This window comes from Podarcis pityusensis (genome assembly GCF_964106645.2).
Source record: "Podarcis pityusensis genome assembly, chromosome: Z".
Lineage (NCBI taxonomy): Eukaryota > Metazoa > Chordata > Lepidosauria > Squamata > Lacertidae > Podarcis > Podarcis pityusensis.
Window position 1 is genome coordinate 40,497,996 of NC_138044.1, and position 19,862 is coordinate 40,517,857.

The 19,862-nt window shown below is 44.2% G+C and overlaps 1 protein-coding gene across 2 annotated transcripts in view; it reads right to left on the reverse strand.

Moving 5' to 3' along the window:
• LONRF3 (LON peptidase N-terminal domain and ring finger 3) overlaps positions 1–19,862 on the reverse strand; it is a 46,360-nt gene that overhangs the window by 23,484 nt on the left and 3,014 nt on the right. For both annotated transcript variants that reach the window (XM_080991110.1, XM_080991109.1), the window contains exons 2-4: positions 6,826–6,944; positions 5,363–5,485; positions 1,198–1,353 (exon numbers count right to left, since the gene is read on the reverse strand). In XM_080991110.1, the coding sequence (XP_080847236.1) occupies positions 1,198–1,353; positions 5,363–5,485; positions 6,826–6,944 (398 nt within the window). The remainder of the gene's footprint in view (positions 1–1,197; positions 1,354–5,362; positions 5,486–6,825; positions 6,945–19,862) is intronic.

The window sequence follows — 19,862 nt, forward strand, 5'->3', positions numbered from 1 at the left end:
CAATCCTTCTGCAAAAGTAACAGGGGTAGACTTGGATAATCTTTTGTAATATGACGCCCTGTGCGTGGCCAAAATTTTGCATCCCCAAATGGATCTTCTCAATTATGGATCTTCTTAAATTTGCACCCCCTTGGTGCACTTTTTTTGTGTGGGGGACGGGGACTGACTGCACAACACTAAACCCGGTGCTGAAAGTACAGATAATACACTGGGTGCAACACTAAGCAGTAAAACAGTTTAAGGGTTGCATTCCCTGCCAGGGCCACAGCTCCACAAGTGGGTGGAGCAATGAATGTAAAGTTTATCTTTATGCAATAGGCTAGCTTCTATACCCACCCACCCACTCACCCCTCTCTCAGTCCTATATCCAGACAAGCAAGAAGCATGATCAGAGTTCAACAACATGTTCCAGCAAGGCAAAAACACTCAAGGAAGGTTTGAAGCAGGGCTGGTGAGCGGTGTGGCCTGGGCAGAGTGCCAAGGGCCAGACAGAGAAGGCAAATACAATGGCTGTTCTATCTCACCAGCCCAAAAACACAAGATCAGTTCTTTGCAGCCCAGTAAATCCATACAAAGCCTATTCTGAACTCATAGATAACACTTTCTGGTCAAGGTCTTGAAAGGAGAACTTATAAAAAAATAAAAAACATTGCCCACATGTCCAGCTTTGACATTTCCCAGAAGCACCTGGCTGTGGGGGGACTTGGGTACTATGACACCCCTCATTCATCTTACTGCCTTCCCAAAGGCAGATAATGAGCCCCCCCCCCTTAGGAAGGAGGCACAAGGATTTTGACAGGGTCCTAGAGCCCTCCCCCTCCTTACAAAGCTGGGAAAGCACAAACCAGGCTTTGGGAAGGAGGCGAGAGGCCTAGGACCATTTGGGTCTGATCTATCAGCCAGACTCTTCTTAAGTTGTAAGAAATGAGACCCAGTTTAATGAGTCTTCAACCCCAACCTTTCTGCCAAGGCTTTCCCTAATGACTGGCTGCAATTCTCAGAGAACCCCATGAGCATCTTGTTAATAAAACTAGAACCCCCATGTGCCTTGCTAATAAAATCTCAGGGTGGTCAGCAGCGTGCACTCATGCACCAGGCCAATGACCCTACACACTCACCCAGCAGCAAACTGCGCAACCACCTCCCCTCCACAACCAAATATTAACATACAAGGACAGTATCACAGACAAGTGTTACCTTGATCAAACTTTGTAGGCTATGGATGGTGCCTTCAGATGGTGCTGAACTTAAAAGGTTCCCTTTTAATTTAGGGTGACGGGATACCAGCTGCAGGATATCAGGCATGCGTTCCTGAGCATCCCTCGGGACACGCGAAATTAAATTAAGTAGAAGCTATGATATAAAACAAACACACACACACACACTTCATTACTTAATTTGAACACAAAGTCTTGCGTTCAGTTCCTGGCATTTCCATTTCTGAGGACTAGGCCACATCCACACTATAAATTTAATGCACATTTGATTTAACACACATTTAAAGCACATGGCTTGCCCTAAGGAATCCAGGGAACTGTAGTTTCCCCCTCACAGAGCTACAATTCCCAGCACCCTTAACAAATTGCAGTTTCTATAATTCTTGAGCATGAAATATGCTTTAAATGTATGAAGCGGATGTGGCAGCAGGTGATGGAAAAGCTCTACAGGGGCTCCAGAGAGCCATTGTCAGTCATGGCCATCAATACAAGGCTATCTGGGACAAGGATCTTATTTAGTGTAAGCTAGCAACAGATGTTGAGGCTTGGGGTATTCAGGAGAGAAGTGCTCTTTAAGCTTCCCTGCAGAACAGTTAAGCTATGAAAAGCACACACACAAAAGGCTGCTGCAATGCAAACTCATCTTGTCAATGCCAACAGGTTGATAGTCATACATTTCCTGTTTAATAGACAGACTCCTAGCAAAACAAAACAAAACAATTTTCAGTCATCTGGGTTTGACCACAGGGCAGGGCAGATTTGACTTGTGTTCTACCCACACCATTAAAAATTTAAACACCTGCATCCTACCTGTCTTTCAAAGGGAAGAGGCGAGCATACCTGGGGTTATCCTACTTTTATCTACACAACCACATTGTGGGGTGGGTTAAGCTAGAACACATTCCCTGTCTCTTGGGATAAGCATTAGAACATAGTTCAAAGCTACACGAAGTGGGCAGGAATCTAAACCCAAGGTTCAACAGGATGGGCCAAGCCTGTGCATCCCATCTCTGAATGAAATCCAACAGAGGTAAGCATTAAGTTTAATCCTTTGCACCAAAGCAAGATTTGCTGTGTGCTTTTACATTCCAAAATGGGATCATCATACATTCAGAGAGAGAGAGAGCCAACAGATTCACAAAGATGTGAAAACCACTGGTTAAGTGCCAGCATCAAAAGAATGCTGATTCATCTGAAAACTATTAACTGCAAGCTATCTCAGCATAAAAATAAAATCAGAGGCTGGAAAATTCTGCTGCTTTATTTTCTGGGCTCCTAAAATAATCCAAGGCTTGCTTCTGTTGCCTTTTTGGCAGCTACCAGAAGCCATCCCCTCTTTCAATAAGACTTTTAAGTAGGGAGCTTTCAAAGTCTACACCTGTAATGGAATTCTTTTAAATATATTTTATTGCATGTACATTTGCTGCCCTGGGCTCCTTTGGATAATAATCATTAGCCCCTTCCCTCTCCAGTCAAAAGGATCAGGTAACAACAGGAAGATTCCTTTGCCCAAAGAGCAGCTGCCGGTCTGCATAGACAACGTTGGGCTAGATCAGGGTTTCCCAAACTTGGGTCTCCAGCTGTTTTTGGACTACAACCCCCATCATCCCTTGCTAACAAAGCCAGTGATCAGGGATGATGGGAATTGTAGTCCAAAAACAACAGCTGAAGACCCAAGTTTGGGAAACACTGGGCTAGACAGACAAATACTCTGATCTGGTATGAGGTTGCTTCCTATGTTTTTGTTTCTTAGAGGCAATCCCTTTTTTCTGCCCTCTACATCAGGGATAGGGAGCCCAGTGTCCTCCAGAGGTTGTAAGGACTACAACTCCCATCAACCTTGACCATTAGCCAAGCTAGAGCCCAGCAACATCTGGAGGGCCATTTATCCCCTACCTGCAGTTTTGCATTCTCATCTCATGAGACTAAGAAGCTAACGCTAACCATTGGCATCAATATTGCGTTGCATGGGCCCAGTGCAGTTTGCTGCAACCTTCCTAGCTTGAATTGCACAGTGGAAGCCTCATGCACACTGTGTGATGTGACCAAGTCACAGGACAGTACGGGTTTCTCTTGGCTGAGATGTCTCCCAACTCCTTTCCCCTATATTCCTGAACAAACAGCATTTGTGAAACCCGGAGGCAATATTCTGAATTGAGCAAGGGCTAGAGGGCCAGAAACTTATTTGCTTCCATATTACCTAAGACCCAAGCCAAAGGACTCTTTAACCTCCCCCCCACACTTTATTTCAGGGCTGGGGAACCTGTGCCCCTCCAGATGCCTCTCCCCAGCCAGCATGGCCAATGGCCATGGTTGATGGGAGTCTGACCATATCATAGGCTCCCCACTCCTACCTCCCCAACCCTACCTCCCCTACCTGCAGCTCATTTTTCTGAATGCCAATTGCTCAAGTTACAGTACTCAAATCCTGCCAGAGCCTCTAGTTATTTACACTGGAGAAGGAGGTGACTTAAAGAGCCCTTGCAAGCAAAGGTATATACTGTAATAAACAGGCATTGAATCTGGAACAGAGACTTTTCCCAGTCTCCACACTGGAATTCCAAGGTAGAAGGGAGGTCAGGTTGCTTCCCCGAACTTTATCATGCTCACTGAACACAACCCACTTCTTAGGATGATGGCAATTATAAACTAAGCAACCAGCTAGGATGAGCTCAGCTTCATGGGTTCAGTCTGAGAGCTTCTGAAAGAAGAGTGTCACAACTGCCCAAACAGCCTTAGTGAAGAATCAGACAAGTTCACTGTGCTGTGCTCTGAGGACAGTCATCCAATTCACCCAAAGGCTACTTTTATCATTAAATGCAGCAGTGAACAGCCTCCTTCACACAATGCATTGTCACCAATGCAACTTTGGAAAATGAACGTTATCAGTTCATTGCAGCGTTGTGCTGAGGAACAGCACTGAAATGAGACACACCAGTACAAAAACAGCACATGGCACAATGACAGCACATAAGGCAATGGTTTGTCAGGGAGGCAGGGGGAAAGGGACACGCCAAGATACAAAAGTTGGCATATATTTACGGCATATATATATATATATATATATATATACACACACAATATATATATATGTATGTATTTCACCTTACCAAGAAAAGGAAGTTAATTTTAAAACCAGTTGCAAAATTGCTCCAGGGGCTGCCAAGAAGAAAAGAAGAAGTGGCGGGTTGGTGACATCAGAGTCACTAGCCAACTGGCAGCCTTCCTCCCCACAGCCAGCTTTCCCCAGTTCAGCCTGAATCATGCCAAAAACCTTGTGCAACTGGTTTTTCAAAGTTCATCCCAGGGAGGAAAACTGTGTGCATTTGATGGCACCAACATCACCATAATTAAGCTATCTCTACCCCTTTTTAAATCTTACAACATGATGACATGACTTGGCTTAGAGGTTTAATATGACAGCTGACAAAAAGTGGACTAAAAATCATGATTATGGCTGTTTTTTATTTATACAATGCCATTAGGGAGATGGATTCAGAGGGCAGACACGGGAACAATATGCAATTACTTTAGAAACCCATGGGCAATAGACGTGAGGCATGGGGTTATGCTAAGTACTTCTAAGGGAAAGGTGGGTTTTGAAGAAGGAGCTGATGGGGGAAAGGTGGAGTCATGTAGGGCAACCAGGATACAGTTACAAGTAAGGGAAACTTGCAAAGGGAGAAAGTCACAAGATCCATGCCAACTTCACCACCAATCCCTGAAGCAGTTTTAAAAAATATTATTGATGAAGTGGTGGGGATCAAAGTTGAAGTGAACACCCTACATTTTAAAAAGTGAGCATGGTGCAAAAGGGGCAAGACCGATGGCTGAACAAACATCTGATTTGCTATTTTGCCTGACTGTCATGTGCACTGCGAAGGACTCGGTGTGACCTCTCCATCACAGCACCACCGATGTGCTTGGCAGCTTCATATGGCAACAAGATGGTGACAGTTCCCTGCTCCAAAATAACTTACATAAGGTTCACCCAAGACAATACAATAGTGGAGAGCATAATGAAGCACAACCACATCCCATAAACTGATAAACTGGCAAGCTACAGGTTGACTTCTTTTTTAAAGCAGGAGATGGTGCTACGGTTAGAGATGTGGACATCAGATAAAAAGATACATAGGACTCACCCTTTGAGCTTCTGATCTGGCCATTTTGTTCCCAGAATCCAAGGCAAGGGAGAATAAAAAGGCCTGAAAAGCTTCTTCTGTTTTCCCAAGTTTAACAAGGGCTTGTCCCTTCCGTAAGTGACCCTGCAAGAAGGAAGGGAGTCATCACTGCCTTTTCCTAGGCTCACCTAACAACTTAAACATATGCAGTAAAAACACAGGAAATTGCCTTGTATAGAGTCAGACCATTGTTTAGTTCATCAAGTTTAGTATTGTTTACATGGACTGGCAAGGGCTCTCCAGAGTTCCAGAGAGGGAGTCTCTCTTGGCCCTACCTGGAGACTCTGGGAATTGAACTTGGAACCTTCTGCATGTGAAGCAAATTCTCTGCCACCCAGTTACAGCCCTTCCTGTGCTTCTGGGGATACAGCAGAGAAGACCTATAGTTTGTGCACCAGCATCTTGAAGGCGGCAAGTGCACCAGCCCTGTTATACCACAAAGGCCGATAAACATTTTCTTACTGAGGGCCACATTCCTTTTGAGGAGTCTTCTGGAGGCCACATGACAGTGGTGGGCAAGGCCAGAGGCAAAATCATGCATACACAAACCATTATCAGAGATCAAGGAGAAATTTCAGCCAAGCAAAACCACTCAAGGAGGGTGAGGGCTGGGAAGAGGAGGTGTAGCCTATGGAGAGTCCTGACAGACAGACAAAGATATCTAATGAGCTGCATTTGCCCATGAGCCTCAGATTCCTCACCGCTACCATACTAGGTCATCTGTAGTGAGCAAAATTACCTCCAAGTGGCTAGGCAAGGAAGAATATTTTGTAAAAGTAGCTGATAATTTGATTTTTTCTTTCAGGCCACCAATTTGCCAGAAACTACCAAAACGTTGGGGGACGCGGGTGGCGCTGTGGGTTAAACCACAGAGCCTAGGACTTGCCAATCGGAAGGTCGGCGGTTCAAATCCCCGCGACGGGGTGAGCTCCCGTTGCTCGGTCCCACCAAGCAGTTTGAAAGCATGTCAAGTGCAAGTAGATAAATAGGTACTGCTCCAGCGGGAAGGTAAACGGCGTTTCCGTGCGCTGCTCTGGTTCGCCAGAAGCGGCTTAGTCATGCTGGCCACATGACCTGGAAGCTGTACGCCGGCTCCCTCGGCCAATAAAGCGAGATGAGCGCCGCAACCCCAGAGTCGGTCACAACTGGACCTAATGGTCAGGGGTCCCTTTACCTTTACCTTTACCAAAACGTTTGTGGACTAGTAACTTGCGTGGAGTTATTTGCAAGCTCAGGCCTCCTTTATATCTCAGAAATTACCACTGCATATTTCCCATCACAAATTTAACTGCGCACAATCTGCTGGCCTGTTTGAGGAATTGCCAATTGGCCATAAATCAAAGACATTTATTTCCACTGTGACACGGACAGTGACGATTTGCTCAGTTAAATAAAAAAGATGTGAATCTGAAACCGGCACTCACCTTTATCCACGTTGGCTGGAGATTACAGGCCATTTCTGCATCTTTCAGAGCTTCTTCCCAACAGTTCAAAAGTGAGTTAACCTGGGACCGGTTGCTATATGACAAATGATCATTGGGCTCTGGAAGTAATGGAAACATTGACTCAGTACAACTATTAACAAGAACTATAGGCACTTCTGATGTATACAGTATCCTTCATAATCACTTCGTCTCCGGTACGTCTTGGAAACATCCATTATTTAAGTTTTAAATTAACTGGAGCTCTCAGGAACTGGTGTTATAAGAGCCATCATGTTTGTCTTACACAAGCTCTTCAGGAGTTTCATAAACACAGGTGATGACAAAGCTATAAGATCACACAGTTTCTATAAATCAATGGGGAGGAAATGAAGGTTCTGTTATTTCTACAAAAGGGTGGATCAAAAAAGACTACCTTAGCAGACAGTGACGTTTAAAACATGAAATTCCTGATTTTTAAAATAGTGTTTTTCATAGTGTGTTCTATGCAATATAAACTTTACATAAGGGTGACAGGAATCAGTTGCCTGAACAGTGCTCCCCTCCCTCTGTTTGCAATGTTTAGAGGCAGGCGCTGCTGCTAATGCAATTGAAACAGCACCATCCACATAAAATATAGAATCATAGAGTTGTTTTATTATTATTATTTATGCTTTTCAGGTTTATACATTTCACTAATTTTACAATCATTTTAACATTTCAAAACTTGACTTCCTTCCCCCTTTCTGGGGTTCCTTAAATTTATTTTTAATATCTTCCACATATCCAAATTAACTTAATTTGCTCATTTATTCGTCTACTTTAAATATGTACAGTGGTGCCCCACAAGACGAACGCCTCGCAAGACGAAAAACTCGCAAGACGAAAGGTTTTTTCGTTTTCGAGTTGCTTCGCAAGACGAATTTCCCTATGGGCTTGCTTCGCAAGACGAAAACGTCTTGCAAGTTTGTTTCCTTTTTCGTAAAACCGTTAAAACCCAGGGTGCATTGTTGGAAGAGGTGCAGTTGCGACTTGACTTCGAGGAGCAACACATTGCACGCGGTGTGGTGGCCTTTTTGAGCTTTTTAAAGAGTTTGCTGAATTTTTGAAGCTTTTCCAAAACTTCTTTTGCAGCTGTTTGGTAAGTTAAACTTTTAAAACTTTTTTGAGGGTTTTTGGATTTTGGGTTGGGGTGTTTAGAATTCAAGGACTTGGTGTTGGGGAGAGGTTTGCAAGAATCTGGGAGCTTGTGTCGTTTTTTTCTGCATTTTTATGATTTTCTGTGACCACTGGGCCATGTTTATTTTTTTTTGAAAAAAAAATCTGGGTTTGAATTTCTGTGTGCTGGGTGGATGGGGGAACAGTTGAGGAGGGGTTTGCAAGAATCTGGGAGCTTGTGTGGTTTTTTCTGCATTTTTATGATTTTCTGTGACCATTGGGCCATGTTGGTTTTTTTTGAAAAAAAATTCTTTTTTTTTCTTTTTTTTTTATAAATGATTTTTATTAAGGTTTCAGAAAAAAAGTTAGACAGGAAAACATAAAAAAAAATACACAAGTACACTATACATAATCCAAAAAAAGGAAAATAAACACACACAAAAAACAAAAAGCAAATAAAACAGAATAAATAGAACAATTAAAAACAATATCACTTTTTCATTTCCGTTTTTAAATTTACTTATTTTCTGGACTTCCTCATACCTCCCTCTTTTGTATTCCAGTCCAAATTGTTTGTCCAGCAATTTCTTTTCCACTTTTTTAATCCCAGTCTTTAATCTTAATATAATATAACATCAAAATTTTACCTCTTTAGTACCAAATTTCCATTTCCTTAAACTTCTTTAATCCTAATCTTTAATCTCACTGTAATATAACTTTAAAATTTTACCTCTTAAGTACCAAATTTCCATTTCCTTAAACTTCTTTAATCCTAATCTTTAATCTTGATCTATCTATAACTTTATCCTGTACAGCTGGAAACCACTTATTTTCAATCCAACATCACTCTAACATTCATTAATTTTGCAGTGTTTCTGTAGATAATCTTTGAATTTCTTCCAGTCTTCCTCCATCAACTCTTCTCCCTGGTCACGGATTCTACCAGTCATTTCCACCAGTTCCATATAGTCCATCAGTTTCATCTGCCACTCCTCCAGCGTGGGAAGTTCTTGTGTCTTCCAATAATTTGCGATGAGTATTCTTGCTGCTGTTGTTGCATACATAAAGAAAGTTCTATCCTTTTTTAACACCATTTGGCCGACTATGCCCAGGAGAAAGGCCTCTGGTTTCTTAGGGAAGGTATATTTAAATACCTTTTTTAATTCATTATATATCATTTCCCAGAAAGCCTTAATCTTTGGGCACGTCCACCAAAGGTGAAAAAATGTACCTTCAGTTTCTTTACATTTCCAACATTTATTATCTGGCAAGTGATAGATTTTTGCAAGCTTGACTGGGGTTATGTACCACCTGTATATCATTTTCATAATATTCTCTCTTAAGGCATTACATGCCATAAATTTCATACCTGTGGTCCACAACTGTTCCCAGTCAGCAAACATAATGTTATGTCCAACGTCCTGTGCCCATTTAATCATAGCCGATTTTACCGTTTGATCCTGAGTATTCCCCATTTCAGCAGCAAGTTATACAGTGGTACCCCGCAAGACGAACGCCTCGCAAGACGGAAAACCCGCTAGACGAAAGGGTTTTCCGTTTTGGAGGCGCTTCGCAAAACGAATTTCCCTATGGGCTTGCTTCGCAAGACGACAGCCCATAGGGAAATCTCCGGGACAGCGGGGAAGCGCAGCGCGTCTTCCCCACTGTCCTCGGACCTCCTCCCCCCGCCCGGCATCGGAACGAAGCTCCGATGCCGGGCGGGGGGGGTAACGCCTCCTCCCCCCGCCCGGCATCGGAACGAAGCTCCGATGCCGGGCGGGGGGGGTGGAACGCCTCCTCCCCCCGCCCGGCATCGGAACGAAGCTCCGATGCCGGGCGGGGGGGTGGAACGCCTCCTCCCCCCGCCCGGCATCGGAACGAAGCTCCGATGCCGGGTGGGGGGGGGACGCCTCCTCCCCCCGCCCGGCATCGGAACGAAGCTCCGATGCCGGGCGGGGGGGGAGGAACGCCTCCTCCCCCCGCCCGGCATCGGAACGAAGCTCCGATGCCGGGCGGGGGGGGGGAACGCCTCCTCCCGCCGCCCAGCTTCGGATGGCTTTCCTGAAGACTTGGGGTGGGAGGAGCGTTTTCCTTCCCACCGCCAACATTCAGAATGCTGTTCTGAATGTTGGCGGTGGGGAGGAAAAACCCTCCTCCCACGCAAGCCCCGGGAACAGAGGGAAAGCACTGCGCTCCTTCCCCTCTGTTCCCGTACCTGTCCTGAAGGCTTGCGGTGGGGAGAAAAGCCCTTCTCCGCACCGCCAGCCTGGCAAGCGGTTTCCCTAGGAATGCATTAATTGATTTTCAATGCATTCCTATGGGAAACCGTGCTTCGCAAGACGAAAAACTCGCAAGAAGAAAAAACTTGCGGAACCAATTAATTTCGTCTTGCGAGGCACCACTGTACATTCTTGACAAATTCTTAGTTTTGGGTTCTAACAGTTCTGTTTATAATTTTGATCTTTCCACCTGGAAGCCAATTTTCTTGTCCAATTTAAATGCCTCCATTATCTGAAAATAATGAAGCCAGTCTCGCACTTTGTTTTTTAGTTTTTCAAAACTCTGCAATTTCAGTCTATCTCCGTCTTGTTCCAAAATTTCCCAATATTTCGGCCATTTGACCTCCATATTGAGCTTTTTCAAGGCTTTCGCTTCCATTGGTGACAGCCACCTTGGGGTTTTATTTTCTAGCAAATCCTTATATCTTATCCAAACATTAAACAGCGCTTTCCTGACAATGTGGTTTTTAAATGCTTTATGTGCTTTGACCTTATCATACCATAGATATGCATGCCATCCAAATACATTGTTAAAACCTTCCAAGTCCAAAATGTCAGTGTTTTCAAGAAGTAGCCATTCTTTCAACCAGCAAAAAGCTGCTGATTCATAGTAAAGTTTGAGGTCTGGCAGGGCAAATCCACCTCTTTCCTTTGCATCCGTTAGTATTTTAAATTTTATTCTGGGCTTCTTGCCCTGCCAGACAAATTTAGAAATATCTTTCTGCCACCTCTTGAAACAATCCATTTTGTCCACAATCTGCAAAGTTTGAAACAAAAACAACATTCTAGGCAATACATTCATTTTTATCGCAGCAATACGGCCCAGCAGTGAAAGCTTCAAATTTGACCAAATTTCTAAATCTTTTTTCACTTCAGACCAACATTTTTCATAATTATCTTTAAATAAATTCCCATTTTTTTGCTGTCATGTTAATCCCCAGGTATTTAACTTTCTTAACCACTGTTAAACCTGTCTCATTCTGAAACCTCTCTCTTTCAATCGGTGTTAAATTTTTCTCTAAAACCTTGGTTTTTGACTTGTTCAATTTAAATCCTGCCACTTGACCAAATTCTTGAATCAGTTCTAAAACCCTTTTAGTACTAGATTCTGGCTCCTGTAACGTCAATACTAAGTCATCTGCGAATGCTCTCAATTTGTACTGTTTAGTTCCGACCTGTATACCTTTAACCAACTGGTCCCTTCTAATCATATTCAGCAAAACCTCCAGGACCGAAATAAAAAGAAGTGGGGAAATTGGGCAACCTTGTCGTGTCCCTTTTTCAGTTTTAAGTTCTTCCGTCACAACATTATTTACAATTAGTTTAGCCTTTTGTTCTGAATAAATTGCACTTATACCATTCTCAAAACCTTGGCCTACCCCCATACCCTGTAGATTCTTCTTCATAAAATTCCAAGAAATATTGTCAAAGGCTTTCTCCGCCTCTACAAATATCAAAACTGCTTTAGTGTTTATATTCACTTCTAATTTTTCCAAAATATCAATTATATTCCTCAAATTGTCAGACAAATGTCTTCCTGGGAGAAAGCCCGCTTGGTCTTTATGAATCTCTTCCATCAACACTTTTTAAAATCTCTTAGCCAAAATATCTGCAAAAATTTTGTAATCCACATTAAGTAATGATATAGGGCGGTAGTTCTTAAGCTGTGTCTTTTCAGTCTCTGTTTTTGGTACAAGTGTAATATATGCTTCTTTCCACAACTCTGGTGCTCTTTTCCTCTCCATTATTTCGTTGCAGACCTCTTTCAAAGGTTGTATTAACCATTCTTTTAAAGATCTGTAGTATCTAGAAGTCAAGCCGTCTGGTCCTGGAGATTTACCCAATTGCATGTTTTGAATAGCACCTTCTATTTCCTGTTCGGTTATTCTGTGATTCAAAATTAATTTATTTTCTTGAGATATTTTTTGTAATCCATTTGTTTTCAAAAATTGGTCTAGGTCTGTTTCTTTCAATGGCCCTTGAGTGTATAATCGTTTAAAATACCTCTGGAAACAACTTCTGATCTCTGCAGGGTTCTGTATGTTTCTTCCTTCCACTTCTAAGTTCGTAATTGTATTTAATTTTTGTCTCTTTTTCATTTGCCATGCCAACAGTTTACCACATTTATTGGCCGACTCAAAAGTCTTTTGTCTCATTTGTTTAATTTTCCATTCTATTTCCTGATGCATCATTTTCATATATTGTACTTGATATAACTTTAACTCTCTCAGAATCTCTTGAGATTTTGGGTTTACTCTCAGTCTTTTTTCACATTCCTTTATTTTGTCCATTATCTTATCCTTCTTCTCATTTTGAGTTCTTTTCTTTATTGCATTCTGTTGTATTAAGAACCCTCTCATAACCGCTTTACTTGCGTCCCAGATTACTCTTCTCTCCACGTTGGTACTAAGGTTTATCTCAAAGTAATCTCTCAGGGTTTTTTGGGCCTTCTTAAGTACTTCTTCATCTCTAAATAAGGTGTCATTCATCTTCCATCTGAAGGAGCCAGTTGGTGTTAGTCTCATTTCCATCTTAACAGCATTATGGTCGGAGCAAGTTTTCGGGCAGATTTCCACCTTTCTTGTCTTTGGTGCCATTCCTCTAGTTATCCAAATTTGGTCAATTCTTGTCCATGTCATTTTGGCTTCAGAAAAGAAAGTTCCCTCTTTAGCCATGGGGTTTCTTATTCTCCAAATGTCAACTAAATCCAAGTTGTCTGTCATGTCAAAAAAAGTTTTCGGTAGTCTACCATCCTTGGTGACTACCTGTCTTTGTGCCTTGTCCATATATGTGGATACCACCCCATTCATATCTCCCATCAAAATCATGTAATCCATATGGTCCATCAGGGTCTCATGCAACTTCTTAAAAAATTCAGATTTCCCATCATTTGGTGCGTAGATTCCTACTATCAAAAATTTTTCTCCTTGTGTTTGAATTTCAATTGCCACAAATCTTCCTTGGTCATCTTTAAAAACAAATTTCGGTGATAATCTGTCCTTTGCATAAATCACAACCCCTCTTTTTTTAACTTTGTTTTGAAAAAATTTTCTGGGTTTTGAATTTCTGTGTGCTGGGTGGCTGGGGGAACAGCTGGGGAGGGGTTTGCAAGAATCTGGGAGCTTGTGTGGTTTTTTTTGAATTTTTATGGTTTTCTGTGACCATTGGGCCATGGTTTTTTTTTTTGAAAAAATTTTCTGGGTTTTGAATTTCTGTGTCCTGGGTGGCTGGGGGAACAGCTGGGGAGGGGTTTGCAAGAATCTGGGAGCTTGTGTTTTTTTTTTTGAATTTTTATGGTTTTCTGTGACCATTGGGCCATGTTGTTTTTTTTTTGAAAAAAAATTCTGGGTTTTGAATTTCTGTGTGCTGGGTGGCTGGGGGAACAGCTGCGGAGGGGTTTGCAAGAATCTGGAAGCTTGTGTGGTTTTTTTTGAATTTTTATGGTTTTCTGTGACCATTGGGCCATGTTGTTGTTTTTTTGAAAAAAATTCTGGGTTTGAATTTCTGTGTGCTGGGTGGATGGGGGAACAGTTGAGGAGGGGTTTGCAACAGTTGGGGAGGGGCTGGGGGAACAGTTGAGGTTTTTGAAGACTTTGGTGATTTTTAAAGCTTTCCCAAAACTTCTTTTGCAGCCATTTGAGGATTTTGAAGACTTTGGTGATTTGCAGCCATTTCGTAAGTTAAACTTTTAAAACTTTTTTTGGGGTTTTTGGATTTTGGGTTGGGTGTTTGGAATTCAAGGACTTGGTTCTGGGTTTGAATTGCTGATTTTTTTTTCTTTTTCTGAGTTTACGAAGGTAAGAGCTGTGCTGCCATGGGACCCAAGAAGACTGCTGCTGCTGCGGAGGCCGGCGAGAGGAAGAAGGAGAAGGTGACGCTGGAAATGAAGAAGGAGATCATCTGGAAGCACGACGGTGGAATGCGTGTGATGGACCTCGCCAGGGAGTACGGCAGGAACCCATCGACCATCGGGACCATCCTGAAGATGAGGGAGAAGATCCTTGCGACTGATGCAGCCAAGGGAGTCACCAGGATCGTGAAGAACCGCCCAGCTGTTCTGGAGGAGGTCGAGAAGTTGCTGCTCATCTGGTTAGAAGAGAAGCAGCGTGCAGGGGACACAGTGACTGAGGCCGTCATTTGTGAGAAGGCCAAGGCCTTGCACGCAGACCTCATCCGGGAACAGCCAGGAACCTCAGGCGAGCCAGAAGTCTTCAAGGCAAGCAGAGGCTGGTTTGACCGGTTCAAGGCAAGATCTGGAATCCACACGTGGTCAGGCATGGAGAGGCTGCCAGTTCTGATGTTCCTGTGGCTGAAGACTTTGCCTTGGAGTTCCTGGAGGCTGTGAAGACAGAGGGCTACGTTCCACAGCAGGTCTTCAACTGCGACGAGACCGGGCTGTTTTGGAAGAAGATGCCCAAAAGGACTTTCATCACACAGGAGGAGGCCAAGTTGCCTGGCCACAAGCCCATGAAGGACCGCCTGACCCTGCTCTTCTGTGCCAACTCAAGCGGCGACCTGAAGATCAAGCCCCTGCTGGTGTACCACTCGGAGAACCCACGGGCCTTCAAGAAACACAAGGTCGACAAGGAGCGGCTGAGTGTCATGTGGCGATCCAACAGCAAGGCTTGGGTCACACATGTGCTGTTTGTGGACTGGGTCAATCTTGCTTTTGGCCCTGCTGTCAAACAGTACCTGCTGGACAACGACCTGCCGCTGAAGGCTTTGCTTCTGATGGACAATGCTCCTGCTCATCCTAAAGGCCTTGAGGAGGACTTGTTGGAGGAGTTCAGCTTCATCAGCATCATGTTCCTGCCGCCTAACACCACGCCACTGCTCCAGCCGATGGATCAGCAGGTCATCGCCAATTTCAAAAAACTCTACACCAAGGAGCTTTTCAGGCGACGCTTCGAGGTGACTGATTCACCACCATCACCCTGCGGGAATTCTGGAAGGACCACTTCGACATCGTCACCTGCTTGAAGATGATCACCACGGCCTGGAACGGGATCAGCCAGAGAAATTTGAATTGCGCTTGGTGCAGCCTGTGGCCGGACTGTGTGGCACCAAGTGACTCTGATGCACCAGAGTCAACAGTGGTGCAGGACATTGTTGCCTTGGGGAGGACCATGGGCCTGGAGGTCACAGAGGAGGAGGTCTGCGAGCTGGTGGAGGAGCACGACCACGAGCTGACCACCCAGGAGCTGGTTGAACTGCAGGCAGAGGTTGCGCAGGAGCAGGCCTCGCTGGAAGAAGAGGAAGCAACTGAGGAACGGCCGTCCTCCAAAGAACTGAGGGACATTTGCCAGAAGTGGAAGGAGGTGCAGGCTTTTGCAGAGCGGCACCACCCTAACAAGCACGTGGCACATGACCAAGCGAACACTTTTGATACGACGGTCATGTTGCCTCTCAGGGAGCTGCTGAAAAGGCGGATGAAGCAGCAGACCATGGACAGGTTCCTCAGCAAGAAGCAAAGAGTGGAAGAGGAACCTTCTTTGAGTGGTCCCCCAGAGTCTTAGAAAATGTATGTACAGTACACTTTGTTGATTTTTAAATGTTTTTCTGTCATGTTTAGAAACTTAATTTATTGTTCCTTCAATTTTTGATATGCTCTTTAAAGTATGTGTGACTTTAAAGAGCAGTTAATAAACTATTGTTGTACCAAATTTGGCTTTGATTGGACTTTTTTTGACCACAGGAACGCATTAATTGAATTTCAATGCATTCCTATGGGAAACCGTGCTTCGCAAGACGAAAAATTCGCTAGACGAAAAAACTCGCGGAACGAATTAATTTCGTCTTGCGAGGCACCACTGTACTCTTATGAAACTGCAGGTTATTACAAGAATCCCGCCAATTTTCTTTTTCTGTTTGCAATTTATCTGTAAATATGTAATGAACCATTTGCATTCTTTTAGAAAAAGTTTGTTATCTTGATTTCTTATTCTTCCGGTAAATTTCACCATTTCTGCATACTCCGTACATTTTTGTATCCATTCTTCCTTTGCTGGGATTTCTGCATCTTTCCATTTTGAGGGCGAGTAACATTCTTGTCGCTGCAGTAGCATACATGAATAAGAAAACCCAGAAGCTTTTCTTTTGGAAATTATAGGGGCAGAACTACTTAAACTGCATAGAATTGTAGAGTTGGAAGGGACCCCAAGGGTCATCTAGTCCAACCCCTGCAATGAAGGCAGTTGCCTAATAGGCTACTGGTTCTTTTAGCTCAACGTTGACTACGCTGATCAGGGCCAGATTTAGGTTTGATGAGGCCCTAAGCGCGGGTGGCGCTGTGGTCTAAACCACAGAGCCTAGGGCTTGCCAATCAGAAGGTCAGCGGTTCGAATCCCTGCAACGGGGTGAGCTCCCGTTGCTCGGTCCCTGCTCCTGCCAACCTAGCAGTTCAAAAGCACCTCAAAGTGCAAGTAGATAAATAGGTACCGCTCTGGCGGGAAGGTAAATGGCGTTTCCGTGCGCTGCTCTGGTTTCGCCAGAAGCGGCTTAGTCATGCTGGCCACATGACCACAAGAACTGTCTGTGGACAAACATCAGCTCCCTTGTCCAGTAATAATAATAATAATAATAATAATAATAATAATAAATTTTTATTTATACCCCGCCCTCCCCAGCCAAGACCGGGCTCAGGGTGGCTAACAACCAATAATAAAAACAAGTTGATTAAAATACAATTTAAAAGATTAAGATACAACATTAAAACAATTCGGGAGCAATCTCTTCATAGGAGGAGAAAGGAAAAAGAAAGAGGGGGAGGGAATCAAACTGATTCTGAGCCAAAGGCCAGGTGGAACAACTCTGTCTTACAGGCCCTGTGGAAAGAGATCAGATCCCACAGGGCCCTGGTTTCAAGAGACAGAGCATTCCACCAGGCCGGGGCCAGTGTTGAGAAGGCCCTGGCTCTGGTTGAGGCTAATCTAACTTCCTTAGGACCCGGGACCTCTAGGGTGTTGCTATATGTGGACCTTAAGGTCCTCCGTGGGGCATACCAGGAGAGGCGGTCCCGTAGGTATGAGGGTCCTAGGCCGTGAAGGGCTTTAAAATTCAAAACCAGCACCTTAAATCTGACCCTGTACTCCACCAGGAGCCAATGCAGCTGGAAAAGCACTGGGTGAATATGCTCCCATGGCAGAGACCCCGTGAGGAGCCTCGCTGCAGCATTCTGTACCCGCTGGAGTTTCTGGGACAGCTTCAAGGGCAGCCCCGCATAGAGCGAATTACAGTAGTCAAGCCTGGAGGTGACCATCGCATGGATCACTGTGGACAGGTCGGGGTGGGAAAGGTAAGGGACCAACTGTTTGATGCGGCGAAGGTGGAAAAATGTCGCTTTGGCTGTTGCTGTAACCTGTGCCTCCATGGAAAGGGAAGCGTCAAGGATTACACCCAAACTCTTAACAGAAGGCAATGGCACTAATTGGGCCCCTGCAAGAGAAGGGAGTTGGTCCCTCATCCCCATACCATCCCAACCCAGCCAGAGGACCTCTGTCTTTGAAGGATTTAGTTTCAATCGGCTCCCATGAAACCATCCAGCCACAGCTTCCAAGCATCTGGTCAGTGTGTCCGGGGCAGAGTCAGTGTGGCCATCCATCAGCAGATAGAGCTGAGTGTCATCAGCATATTGGTGACAACCCAGCCCAAAGCTCCGGATAATCTGGGCAAGGGGGCGCATAAAGATGTTAAAAAGCATCGGGGAGAGAATTGTGCCCTGCGGCACTCCACGCACCAAGGGGTGGCGCGACGACAACTCCCTCCCTAGTGCCACCCTCTGTCCCCAACCAGAGATAAAAGAACACAGCCATTTATGGGCTATGCCCTGTATCCCCACATCGGCGAGGCGGTGGTCCAAAAGATCATGATCGACCATGTCAAAGGCTGCTGACAAATCTAAGAGAATCAGCAGTCCCGACCCGCCTCGATCCAGTTGTCTGCGGAGATCATCTGTTAGGGCGACCAGAGCCATCTCGGTCCCAAAACCAGGACGGAATCCGGACTGAAATTGATCTAAAGCCGATGTTTCCTCCAGAAACCTGCCAAGCTGTTCAGCAACTGCTCTCTCAATTACTTTACCCAGATATGGGAGATTTGAAACTGGGTGGTAATTAGATAGATCTAAAGGATCTTGTGAAGTTTTCTTTAAGAGCGGACACACGATTGCTTCCTTCAGCTCCCCTGGGAATGTCCCTGTGTTAAGGGACAAATTGATAATTTCAGCCAGGGGGATCCGCGCGATATCTGGGCACGTAAAGCGAGATGAGCCCCGCAACCCCAGAGTCATCCGCAACTGGACTTAACTGTCAGGGGTCTCTTTACCTTTAAGCTACTGAAGGTAATGGGGCCCTTTATATGTCCAGCTGTCCTTTGTCAACAACAAATTGCCGCTGTTTTTTGTGTTGAATATATGCAATATGGTAATTTATGGACCTAAAGCCATTTGCACATAACAAAATATGTACAGTGGTGCCTCAGGTTAAAAACTTAATTAGTTCTGGAGTTCCGTTCTTAACCTGAAGCACCACTTTAGCTAATGGGGCCTCCCGTTGCCGCCACGCGATTTCTGTTCTCATCCTGAAGCAAAGTTCTTAACCCGAGGTACTATTTCTGGGTTCGCGGAGTCTGTAACCTGAAGCATCTGTAACCTGAAGTGTCTGTAACCCGAGGTACCACTGTACATCATAGGAGCCTACACAACCCAAAACACTGTTGTTGTATGTAGGTTTTATTTTATTTGTTTTTTAATCTTATATTTTGGAAATGTACATCCAGGTTTTTTCCCTTTAAATTTTTTTGGGCCCCCCAAGTGAGTGGGGTCCTAAACTATAACTTGTTTAGCTTATACGTAAATCCATCACTGAGCTGATTGACAATGTCTCACCGGAGTGTCAGGCAGGGTTCTCTCCCCGCCATACTCAGAGATGCCAAGGATTGAACCCAGGACCTTCCTCACACAAAGCAGATGCTCTAATATCTTCCTTAAAAAAGAAACCAGTTTTGAAAGGATGAGGGAGACCAATCAGTGGACACAGGAAGTTGTTGTATACCAGGTCAGATTACAGTGGTACCTCGGGTTACATACACTTCAGGTTACATACGCTTCAGGTTACAGACTCCACTAACCCAGAAATAGTACCTCAGGTTAAGAACTTTGCTTCAGGATGAAAACAGAAATCATGCGGCAGTGGCGCAGCGGAAGCAGGAGGCCCCATTAGCTAAAGTGGTGCTTCAGGTTAAGAACAGTTTCAGGTTAAGAAGGGACCTCTGAAACAAATTAAGTACATAACCAGAGGCACCACTGTACTGAGCTAAAACACTCATGTCAAATGCACGGTCAAACTATGACTGTATGATATTATGGCTGTATGAATATTGTGATGATGTCTAATGCTGTATTGTTTTTAATATTCAGTTGGAAGCCACCTAGAGTGGCTGAGGAAACCCAGCCAGATGGGCGGGGTGTAAATAATAAAATTTTTATTATTATTATGATTTATGGCTGTATGAACGATTGCTTGATATTATGGTTACATGGTATGGCTGCATGGTTTGACGATTTGATTATATGATATTATGATTTTCCCTACAGATGACGCTCTA